The 12803-nt window shown below is 37.1% G+C and overlaps 1 protein-coding gene across 8 annotated transcripts in view; it reads left to right on the top strand.

Annotated features, from left to right (window-relative positions):
• DMD (dystrophin) overlaps positions 1-12803 on the top strand; it is a 2262230-nt gene that overhangs the window by 869727 nt on the left and 1379700 nt on the right. For all 8 annotated transcript variants that reach the window (XM_023633802.2, XM_070257261.1, XM_070257256.1 and 5 more), the window contains one exon: positions 10415-10565. In XM_023633802.2, the coding sequence (XP_023489570.2) occupies positions 10415-10565 (151 nt within the window). The remainder of the gene's footprint in view (positions 1-10414; positions 10566-12803) is intronic.

Here is a 12803-nt window from a genome sequence, read left to right as displayed (position 1 = left end):
TAAATTAATAGCCTGTCTCACAGGAGCAGATTTAATGGAAGTTGACTTTTTTCTTTTTTGTGAGGTAGATTGGCCCTGAGCTAACATCTTTGACAATCTTCCTCTGTGTTATGTGGGATGCTACCACAGCATAGTTTGATGAGCAGTACTAGGTCCACGCCCGGGATCTGAACCTGCGAACCCTGGGCCACTGAAGCAGAGCGTGTGAAGCTAAGCACTATGTCACCGGGTGGCCCTGAAGTTAACATTTTTATAATTTTAATTCTGATATTTTTAATTGGGAAAGTATTTATATTTTTGTACTGTCTTTTAATATTTGATTGCTAATTGATACCACTTGTTCATTCAAGAAATATTTATTGTGTGTCTAGTATGTGCCAGGCACTGTGCCAGATGTTATGTAGTGATATAATTTTTGAAGTTGAGAGTAGGCTTCTATTGCCATGTAAATGAATATCATCTCAGAGTGTCAACACTCCCCATTCTTACTAGAGATAATTTAAACAGTCTTCCAATCATTGTATTTAGTAGTCGTCCTTGGTTTGTGATGACATCTACGAGTTTCTTCATCTACTTTGTAAGTATTTAATCAGGAAGACTGAATTGAGGCTTGCCATAATGTACTTACCACAAGAATCTTTTGCACCCAGCCATATAGCTTCTTTATTACATTTATGCTTTCAAAATGCAAATGAATTTGTTTGCATTTTGAACTTTAATCTTGCTCTGGATAGTTGAAGAATATCAATAATTAAACTATTGTTGAGCTGTATGGATAGAGGAATAAAGTAGATCAGGATTTTGAAAACAATGGCACCTTTTTGCTTCACAGAATCCTTTATAAATACAATAGTATTTCTCACATTCCAGTCAATGGGCAAATAAATATGAATACATGTTTAATTTTGAGGGAGGGTTGAAAATTTTCTTTCATTTCTAGTTGTTGGATGGGGAACTTTGCAGATGAACTTTTTCTAAAATATTTATTGTGAGGCTGTAGACTACAAACTGTGGCCTCCAGGGTATAATATAATGGTAACTATCAGAATTAGTGGGAACTTTTGAAAAATGTACATAACCTGTTCTCCTTGGTTTCTTTCCTGGCCCAAGATGCCAGTGTACCAATTGGTGGGCATGGAGTGCTTTAAAAAGGAGGATAGACACATTAGTTTTAGGGGAAAAAAAACCTCATTATATGATTCTGTTAGACCCTTGCCTCACTTCATTCTCCAGTGGAAGCTATTATACTAGTGACTAGGACTTATAGACAGAAGACCACTGTCTGGTGTCAGGCTTTGCAGACAGGTCTATTAAGATGTGATTAGGACTTGGAGGAAAGAGGATGTTCTTACTGAGGTAAGGAGGTGCAGGAGGGTAGGAGGGATTAACCATCTGCACAGATGCTGAGGGTTCACATTCAGAAATTTCGAACGGGAACTGGCAGACACTGATGGTAGAAGTAGTGAGGGTAAATGTTGTAGGGTGGAGGTGAAAGTGATAGTGAAAGTCTTACACATTTGGGGTCATTGTTTTTATTGGATTCTCAGTTTTAAACCTTGCATTTCACAGGGCATTCCTTGAGCTTTGATAAATGTTACAAACCTAGAGAGTTGAAAAATACTAATGTGCTTCATATGGCCCCTTCATTACTGCTGTACAACAAAAAGCCTTTACATATGTTTGTACATGCCTTACTGAAACTTTTCTTTTAAAAGAAATCAATGTTGCTTTTCTATTTTAAAGCAATATTTGCTTTTTTTGGCCTACGATAGATCATGTTTTCGGATTCCTACATTTAGTGAAAGCCATAAATATTTAAAATATCTGGTCCTTCATTTTATCTTGTCACTGTATGTTTGAGGGAAACTAGGTCTCAAAGTGTATTCTGGTTTCATTCGTTAGTATAAACCTCATGCTAAGAACAATTGTCTCAATAGTAACAACTGTACTTTTCATTTTGGTGAGAAGAAAAAGTAAAATTATCTATTAATGACAATCTCTATAAAGTTCCGCTAAATGACCTTCTTTGTTCTTCTATTTTTCCATCCTGATAACCACTGACATAAATGTCTATTGTCTGACACATGATAGAGCTAATTTGTTATTCATAAATAAAATTATATTTAAAAGTCCCAAATTGTATAACGTCAAAATTACTATTTAATAGATAATTTACTACTTATATAGTATTATTCATTTATAAATAATTGGGCAAAGACATTTCTATGCTTCATAAACCTGCCTCCATGCTCTCTCCATCATCTGGTTCATGTCAATCCTGATGTGGCCATGCTGCCTGGGCTCAGCTACCCAAATGTTTGCCACTTGTGAGCATCCAGGGGCTGAAGTAAAACTTATGCCTGAGTCCTGAAAACTAGCACAGTCATTTTCAACCCTAGATGTTCATTAGAGTCACCTGGCTGGAGACAAATTTCACTAATTTACCTTTTTGTAATAATTTCAATAAAATCTGTTCTTAAACATTACCTTCATTAATCAGTTTGTTAATAGACTGAATGAAACAGAAACCTATACAAGGGGATTAAAATAACAACATATTTAAGCATAAGTCAGCATTCTGGGAGCAGCTAGCTGCATGTAAACCCTTCCTGAGCTAAAATCAAAATTATATAATCTATTCATTAAAACCATTTTGCTAAGATTTCGTGCCAACAGTTTGAATAAGTAAATTAATTCTAGTTTTCATCAGTGTGATTTTAGTTACAAAATGGCATGCATTTGAAAATAAGAAATGCATTAAAAATTCAGTTTCTCTGATTCATGCTGGTAGCACTCCCTTAAATATATAGGTTTTATTGCCAACTTAAATCATGGGATTGTGTTTTGCATGTATAACTTGTTAATTGAACATCACTGGTGATTCTTTTGTAATCTAGAAATTCATAATAATATTTTACCTCCTTTCACTAGTTGTATTTCTTATTTGAGAATTACATATAGGCAAGTAATTATAAAGTCTAGGAAACTGGGTCTGAGAACCTGTCTTCCTAAAGAGCTTACCCCTCTTGGTAATTTTTAATTGTAGTCCACCAGGATTTATAAAGTCTATACTTCATATCTTTATTACTGTAGTGCTTAGCATATAATTATGTTTTGTAATATATTTTTATACATTGTTTATAATATATTGCCATAAAGTCCAAGAAACAGTATTAAGACTATCAAATATAGGCTGAAATTAATGAAAACATGTATGATTTGGGCATTTATAATTTTGAAGAATGCTATTCATATTTATTGCTAGACCTCTTAACTGAGGATATCATTCCTTACAAATATTGTATGGTATAATGAAATGGTGTGGATAAGGACTTAAATAGGATTTGTTGCTATTGTCAATCTAATTATCTGTTGGTTTAGAGCTGTGCTGTCCAATATGGCAGCCACCAGCCATGTGTAGCTATTTAATTGTAAATTTAAATTATTATAATTAAATATAGGTAAGAGTTTGGTTTCTCAGTCACACTAGCCATATTCCAAGTGCTCAGTAGGCACACATGGCTAGTGGCTGTCATATTGGATGGTGCAGATACAACATTTACCTCATTGAAGAAAGTCCTATTGGAAAGTACTATTTGGAGAATAAATACCTTCCCACATTCGAAGAATTTCTATAAAGCAAATCCTACTTTCACATTGATTTCCTTCATGTTTGTAGGCATATGTTTTCACAGTGGGGTATGAGGTGAGAGACAGATCTCTGGTAAAATTATTTGAAAAATAGTATTCCTTAGGATGCTTTTTACTGCAACTAACAAATAATTCAACTCAAAGTTGCTTATACCATTACTCCTTAAAGTGTGATCCATGGACCAACAGCATTGACATCCTCTGGGCACTTGTTAGAAATGAAGAATGTCAGGCCCCTCCCCAGTCCTACTGACTTAGAATCCACAGTCGGACATACTCCCCAGGTGATTCATCTGCATATTAAAGTTTGGGCAGCACTGGCTAAAACCATAAGGATCTCCATTATCTTAGATTACAATATATTCACAGATGGGGTGACTCTGGCGACCATTAAGTCTGTGCCTTCATTGTGCCACCACCATCCCAGGTTCTTTCAGTTTATCGGCTTTTCTAGCCTCCTTCTGTCCTCAGCTGATCTTGAAATTGGAAGATGGCTCCAGCAGGTCCTAATGTCATATCCTCTCATGCTTCTTTCTCTAGATTTTGTCAGGACCATCTCCTGTCTGGCACAGTTTTATTCCAATTCCACTACCTCCTCTCTCTATTGCTAGTCATATATTTAAGCGTCATTCTTCTTTTGCTTTTACGTCCCTTTCTAAATGACCATTTGAAAACCATAAAATAAAACCAAGAAAAATGCAAACTCTTTTCTTGCCTGTAGGTGGTAAATTTTTATTTTATGGATTTATTCTATGAAATTTCCCTAATTTATTTTCATCTTTAGAATGTTAGTTGGAAAATTTCTCTTATTTTAATAATGTTTTATGTTGAACAATATGAAATTGTCGTTTTCATAGAATAAAAACTCACATATCAGCAACTTTATATGACTCACCCCAATACAGCATTTTATCCATAAAGAAGGAAAATAATTAGAGCTTAAAGCACAGACTTGAGTTACAGATAGCTTACCATTTGTATACTGACTTAGCATGTCACAGAGAAACCTTGGGCAAGTTCTTTAACCTTTCTAAGTCCCAGCATTCTCAGAAATAAAATAACAATAGTATTAACCTCAGTAGGTGATAATGAAGACCAATTGTAGTTATTCGATATGTCTCAAACACAAGTCAGTCATGCTCCTCCTTCACAATTTCTTCCATACCTATACTCTTATTTATCATTACATATTTAATACTTTTTCTTAAAATGAGTTTTTACTTGGCTTCATCCTAAGCTATATAATTCCATATATACATTAAAATCATATATATACTCTCTTTAGTTGCTAAGACATTAAAATAACTTCCATTTTTTTTCCTTGTGTGACGAAAATCATTCTGCAAACCATGAATGGATTACATATCATCCTTTAGGATCCACTGAAGTGGTTCATTTAATGCTTAAGAACAAGGTTATCACATGAAAAGTGTTGAATAAATGTTAGGCAATATATTTAAAATTTAGTTTTAAATAACATTTTAGCCCAAGGGTTAGTTGACTTCCCCCATCCCTGAAGATACCCCTTCTTCTACCACATTTGCAAAAGAGAGCATTTGCGTTGTGAAGGCTCCTTAACTGACCTTCAAATAGCAGCGCCTCCTCATGGTTGCTTCTGCCTCTGCCCCAGCATCGCCGTGGGTCACTACGCGCTTCCTTGCTGCTCACCCAGAGAACGCTGGCCTGTAATTCACCTACATATATTGGTGCTATCTCTTCACAGGCCTGAGTGAATAAAGGAAGCATAGCACTTTTTACTGCCATTAATTTAGTTCATATAACAACAACGCAGAAAGCAGTAAGGATTGACCAGACATTACTGAATAATTAGAGTGTCTAAGTAACAACAATGGAAAAGCAAAAACATTTTCAAACGTTATATTAAGAATAATCAGGGGCTGGCCCACATGGCATAGTAGTTAAGTTCAGCACACTCCACTTCAGTGCCCCTGGTTCACAGGTTCAGATCCTGTGCAGGGACCTACACCAATCATCAGCCATGCTTTGGCAGTGACCCATATATAAAGTGGAGGAAGATTGGCACAGATGTTAGCTCAGGGCTAATCTTCCTCAGCAAAAAAGAAAAAAAAAAGTAATTAAAAAAGTAATCGTTCCTATGGTCCAAAGGAAAACCATGTGAACTGAAGCTCTTCACAGAGGTTTTCCATGTGGACATCATCTTTTTTCTCAACTTGTCATAACCTCAAGTTCATTTCCTCTAGAATTTTCATCCTTAAGAAAATCCTATCTGCTCCTTTTGGATTTGTTTCACTTTAAATAAATTGTGCACTAGACACAGTACTTGAAGGAACACATTCCCTAATTAATATTCATTGTGAAATATCATGGAGGATCAATGAAGGAGAGCAATTTCAGTAGTCCTATCACCTCATGAGCTCTAGAAGAATGCTAAAGGGGAGTGTGTTTGGGCATCCTGAGTATGATGCCCATTTCTGTTTTCCTGCCAGCACCAGATTAATCTATGTCTCCTTAATCTTCTGAGTTTGAGCAGTGGGATACTGATAAATCACACACACACACACACCCATTAAAAAAACTAGCAGGGATTTTCAAATATACAATATCCCCACCTGGATTCTTGTGATTCGAAGTATCAGCCATGGCCCAGCAACACTGGAATCCCCTGAAATCTTGTTAGAAATGAAAATTCTCAGACCTGCCGCCCTGAATTTAAATCAGAATCCTGAGGTGGTCTATATGAATATTTAAGTGTGAGAAGCCGTGACCAAGATCATAAGGCAGTGAATCCAAATGCCTATTATAGGAGCCAGAAAGATAACATAGGTGAGTGAAGTGAGTTGGGTATAAAAGAGGACAGGCAGTGGTGGGCACTATGGCAAACTGGAGAGCTCATGCTTGGTCTGTGAAGTACAAAGGATATTCAGCTTTGCAGATGTTACCATGTAGGAAGGCAGGTTTCGAGTTGCTAAACCCTCTTAGATAGTCTCTAGAGTGGCCAGGTCTGGAGATTGCAAGTGGTATCTCATGATTTGTAACTATCAGCAACAACTTCAATTTATTTTCAATTAATAAAAGATTAAATCAGGCATATGGGCTACTATTTGCCAATATCTAGTCAAGGTCTATGGTAAGGAAAATAAATATTTATATACTTAAAGCATCTTCTCAGAACCCTTTCCACAAAAGGACGAATGCTACCTGTTTTCATGCTGATTGTGTCACCCCGCCACCACACTTCCACGCTTGCATCTTTCTGTTTTCAGTCTTACTCTGAGGTTAATCTCAGGCTTCAGACATGTGAAATCCCTGACTTCTGGAGCCTCAGGTCAGAACTCATTCTTAGGGAGATGATGCTCACATTTCTCTCTAAGTGGAGGTGAAGTCAGGATGAAAATATAGTCTAATGTTGAAATAACTGAATAACTTCCTGAGCATTAGCACTTGCCCTTCTATTAATGTTAGTATTAATTAATATATGGATCTCAACAGAGTTTGGGTGAGTTGTGGATGTAGATTAAATGATCTAGGATAGTGTTTCTCAAACTTGACTGTACGTCAGAATCACTTAAAACAGATTCCTAGGTCCCACCATCAGAGTTTCTGATTCAGTAAATCTGAGGCAGGGCCCAAGCATTTGCATCTTTAACAAGTTCCTAGGCGATGGGATGATTCTATTGGTGCAGGGACCACACTTTGAGAACCACTGGTATAGGGAGGAAAAGCAGGAATCTATTTGGCTGGAGAACGTTAATGTGACTGTACCAGTCATTAAAATATTGAACCACAAATGTTGCACACTGAGTGGCCCCATACACTACCTGCCACCCAGCCATGCTGGCCCCTCCTCCAAGAACCTCCAACTAGACATTCCTACATTCCACCTATGAAAGATGCAATACCTGACAAAAGCACTTACAAGTACATCTGTTTTTATTGGTTAGTCCCTGAGTCCAGGCTTATAAAATGAAACCATTACTAAACATAAAAGATTACTCGAGGTTCAGACGTTAGATTTTCAGGCAGAGCTCAAGAAATCTCCCAGGACCCAGAGAACAGTGTAGGATATGACACTGCACAGTGATCCCACACCTTATACAATCAAGCTGTACTGGCCTTCCTAGTCCTCTATGATGCCTCAGGGCCTTTGCACAGGTGGTTCCTTCTGTCTAGAAAGTGTTTACCACGTTCCTCTTCACACTTTAGAGTTCTTCAAATATCAGTACTTCAAAAAAGCCTTTCCTGGGGCCAGCCCCATGGCCTAATGGTTAAGTTCTCGTGCTCCACTTCGGCTGCCCAGGGTTTCTCAGGTCCAGATCCTGCATGCAGACATGGCACTGCTCATCAAGCCATGCTGAGGCAGCGTCCCATATAGCACAACCAGATGCACTCGCAACTAGAATATGCAACTACGTGCTGGGGGGCTTTGGGGAGAAGAAGGAGAAGAAGAAGAAAACACAAAAAGATTGGCAACAGATGTCAGCTCAGGTGCCAATCTTTAAAAAACAAAAAGCCTGTCCTTACCTCACAGACTCAATTCAGTTACTCTCATTTCATAGGATGATCACGATTATAATTAACTAATGGCCAAATGAGCTATGTATGATCTATGGCCCCCATCCTCAGAATGTAAGCTCTATGACAATAAGGGTCTGTGTAGATCTTTCTCACCTCTCCATCCCTGATATCTAAGTATTCAATAATTGTACACTTAATAAGTGTATGACTCAGTTTTTCACTACTCAACTCTCAGGCTATGTGTTCTGTAATGACACCATTCCTGATGACCCCAAGTCAACTTGGAGCCTCTTTCTATGTACCCTCTATAATATATATAAATCTAATCATAGTGATTTCCTTGTAATATTGTAATTGTTGATGTATCTATTTCTTTAAAAGCCTCTAAGCTACTTGAATATGAGGATAGGTATTTCCTTTTGTTTATTCCTAACACATAGGCGTTTCCAGCATAGATATGGAACTCAGTGAATATTTGTTGAATGAAATGTCTGTCCAAAAGTAAAAAAAAAAGTAAATAATATTTTTAAATGAAATCCGTTATTAACTCTAACAAATGTTAGACTTGAAACATTTCTTCAAGTAATAATGTAGGATTTTTTTCCCTTCAGTTTTTCAATGTGAGATTTTTAGCTTAATTCAATGACAAACTGGGCAGGAAAAATAACAAGCACAAGGAATGATACTGCAGCCAATTCTCATGAAATCTTATTATCAGGTCAGTTCTCAAGGGATAGACTGAACCAATAAAGTGAAAGATTTATATTCCTTGCAATGCTGGGATGGTATTCATTTTTAAGAGGCTTAAACTAGCAACTTTGAGTTTTTGCTTCCACTTAAATGGACGCTTCATCTATGTTGTTTCCCATAGGAAGAAGATGTTTACTTTTTCTGTTTCACAAATGAAAGCTCATTCTCACAGATTTCTGATTGCATTGTGCCTCAGGGGACATGTGTCTCTGAAAGGTTAAAGGTCAAAAAATGTTGTAATCTACATTATTTTAAACACTCTCAGTTATGTCTGTGTTTTGTGTTTTTAAATGTGCTGATTTAATGGAAATTTCTAGTAAAGATTTTATAAATCAGAATAGTAAATTCCTAATTCAAATTATGTACTCCTGATCAGCATTATAAGGTGTGTTCAGTATACTTTGGTTTCCAAAAATGCTTTAAAATGACTTCATAAAGTATAATTCCCTTAAAATAGGTACTAACACTTCTCATTTGAGTCTCAAATTTTTGTTGAATTAGTGGATGAAATAGCCTCAATTTTAACTTTCATCCTCCCCATGAAGTCGTGGGATTGCTAGGCAGGATATTACCCTATGTCCCTGATGCTGGAATTCTAATTGAGAAGGTTTAATAACTCGGTTCTAGGTCATATAGCCAGGCTGTGAACCAAACCTTTGGACTTTAAATCCATTACCCAGCCCACTATTGTGTACATCTTTGAAAAAACTCTCTTTCACTTATCTATTTATGCATAACAAATGATCCCAAAACTTAGTGGCTTAACATAATTTATAATTACATCATGATTCTGTAGATAGGAGTATGGGCAGGGCTCGTCTAGATTGTTGTTCTCTGATTGTGATATGGCTAGGGTCACTCATTGGGCTGCACTCATCAAGAGGCTCAACTTCTAAGATAGCATTTCATCCTCAGACTCCCTCTCAACATGGTCTTTAATCATTCAGTAGTCTGGCCTGGTCTTCCTTATATCATGGCAGCTGGGTTCCAAGAGAGAGACTACAAATGCTGCCTGTTCTCTTACAGCCTGCACTTGGAACTCATATAGTGTCACTTCTGCCGTATTCTCTTGATCAAAACAAATCACAACGCTAATCCATGTTCGTGAGGATGGGAAAAGGACTCCATCTCTTGATGGGAAGAGTGACGAAGAATTTGTGTTCAACTTTAATAACCACACAGATTAAAATAATGGAAATGTAAACAAACAATTGCCAAGATATACTAGTAGCTCAACTACCAGAGATAGCTCACACTTTAGTTAGCATGTTCACGTTTAGTTAGCTATGTGAAACTTTCTAAAAATTGAGATGTGTGAACTTTAATAAGTTGGAGAAAGAATAACTTCAGAGGTGATTGATCACGAACTCTACTCACATTCATTCTTAATGTCCAACAGATGCCAAACAATGCGAACATGCCATAAATTGTAAATGTCAACAGTTATAAGTTTAATAATAATATTAAGTAAAGTTGCTTTGATAGAGGTAATAATAGACATCTTTCAAATTTTCAGTTTACATAAAGTTTTAATGGATCTCCAGAATAAGCAACTGAAAGAGTTAAATGAGTGGCTAACGAAAACAGAAGAAAGAACAAAGAAAATGGAGAAAGAGCCCCTTGGACCTGATCTTGAGGCCCTAAAACACCAAATACAACAACATAAGGTTGGTATGTTTTATGGTATTTGCTTTCTATTGGAAAACAAACTATGTGTATGTATTACATACACACATACATACACACGTCGTGGTTTAAAGATAGAAAAGAATTAAAGCTTCAATCAAGAAGAGTTTTAAAATTGGTTTTACCTAATATTTTTTGAAATGTTTATTTTTTTCAAATACAACATAACCAGGCTTTTCGTATTTGATAAGAATTTGAGCGTATTCCTGGAAGAGAACAATGCTGGGTTTGTAATTTATTAAAGTTTTGGTTTCCTGGAAGAGGGTCTCTGTAGGGATGACCTGTAATGCAAATTTAAGTAATGAGACAAGACTTTTTTTACATGTTTTTACCTTCAGTTCATAATGTTTTAGAGCACGCCAAGCTTGATGAAAAATGAATATCTGTAACATTGCTTTCCTATAAAATACAGTGTCTGTTAATTTTAATATTTTCATCTTATCATCTTTCTTCAGTTTACTTATACTTTTACAGTTATACTCTCTGGTTGCTAGAAAGCATTTGTTATTTCTGTATTAAGATTTCTACAAGAATATTTCTGACCTGGAATTTTGAGGGTGCCTCATTCTAATAACTGTTACAAAACTGGCTCTGGGTTTTATTGTAGGAACAGAATCTTGTCCAGTCCATCAGGACACATACATACACAGGTGAACCATCATGATTGGCCCAGCATTAGGGTTGCCCAGTTTAGCAAATAAAAATGCAAGAAGCCTAGTTATATTTGAGTTCCAGATGAACAGTAAATGTTTTATAGTGTAAGTATTACCCAAATTATTCATTGTTTACCTGAAATGCAGATTTACTGGGCATCCTGGATTTTATCTGACAACTCTCCTCAGGATCCATGGTTCTTGGATTTATGCCTTTGTAAGGAAATATCTGTTCCCTCAACTCATACTTCCTAAATCTGCATCTCACTCAATTTCATTCTCTCCTTTTATAACATTTTATCAGAGCTAACTTCACAGTTCTTCCATAAAGATAAAAGATATCTTTCTTTCAAAGTCCCAGAATTCTTTTCTTATTTAATGAACTTCACGTTCAATGACAAATGGGACTGCCCCTTGCTGTTACTGACTCCAAAGCCATCCTTTGGCCACAGCAGTTTATGATTAAGGAGTTTAAGGAGAACTAAAGCTATGGTATTCACCATCCACTACTCCATCAGGAAAAAAAATAAAGCATCAATTGTATTCTAATTTTCACTTGAAAATTGTGACTAAGAGAGGTTAACTTGTCACATAGAATTTAATTGAACATCTGATAGAGAAATAGATCCAGTGCTAGTTCTCAAACTGTGCTGCCTTTCCTCTGTGGATCATGAGCTCCTCTGGTAGACTCTGTGCCTGCCCTCTTCCCCTTGGCCTACACTAGCAGTTTCCTGCAGACAGTTTCTGTATGCACCAATGGCTTCTTTTTTTCTGAAGGCATTTGCTGGCTGCAGGAGAATCTCAGCCTGTTTGAGGGTGGGCGGGAAGTGGAGGTAGGATTGCCAGAGCTACCATTAACCAATGAGGGATGGGAGATGATGGATAAATACCGCAGAATCCTCACCCCATCGTGGGAGAATTCCAAGGTGTCGCTCAATTCCCACAGTCTCTCAGAGGTTTCCTAGCAAGACTGGGCTCTAGATGTTCACGGGACAACCTGTCTCACACTTCCACCTTCTCCTAATGCCTCCTGAGATCACTTCCCAAATAAATTATTTGCAAATTCTTGGCTCAGGGTCTCTTTGGAGAGGAAGCTAACGAAGACAACCTCCTCACCCTGGAAGCCAGAGTACTATCCCAGCTTTACCGCTAACTAAACGTATGACTTTCAGAAAGTGCTGAATCTCTCATGTTCTCCATATCTTCACTTTGGAAATGAAAGTGTTGAGCCAGTTGGTTTCTAATGTTCCTTCCAGTCATGGTTTTCATGTTCCTCTTAGTTTTGGAACATGAGGCATTTCAGAAAAGGGCCAGACTAAGGCCAGTAGCATTGCACATCAGAGGAAAGGCTGCAGCTGCGGGATGCCTGGAGTCTAAGAAAGAAGCCAGGAAGAAGGGCTCCAAAGGAGAAGTGGCAGAAGAATGGCAGGGTAGCCATAAGTGTGAATTACTTAGGGCAACTACGAGGAGAGGTCTTAGTTTGAAACTCTGAACAGACCCTTTATTAAGGTTAGACAGGCCAGGCAGAGTCTTCATATTCTGACAATGACCTGAAATGTTTTTCAC

The sequence above is a fragment of the Equus caballus genome, chromosome X (assembly GCF_041296265.1).
Source record: "Equus caballus isolate H_3958 breed thoroughbred chromosome X, TB-T2T, whole genome shotgun sequence".
In the NCBI taxonomy this organism is placed as follows: domain Eukaryota; kingdom Metazoa; phylum Chordata; class Mammalia; order Perissodactyla; family Equidae; genus Equus; species Equus caballus.
The sequence above is the reverse complement of the archived record's forward strand: the minus strand, read 5'-3'. Positions and strand labels throughout refer to the sequence as shown.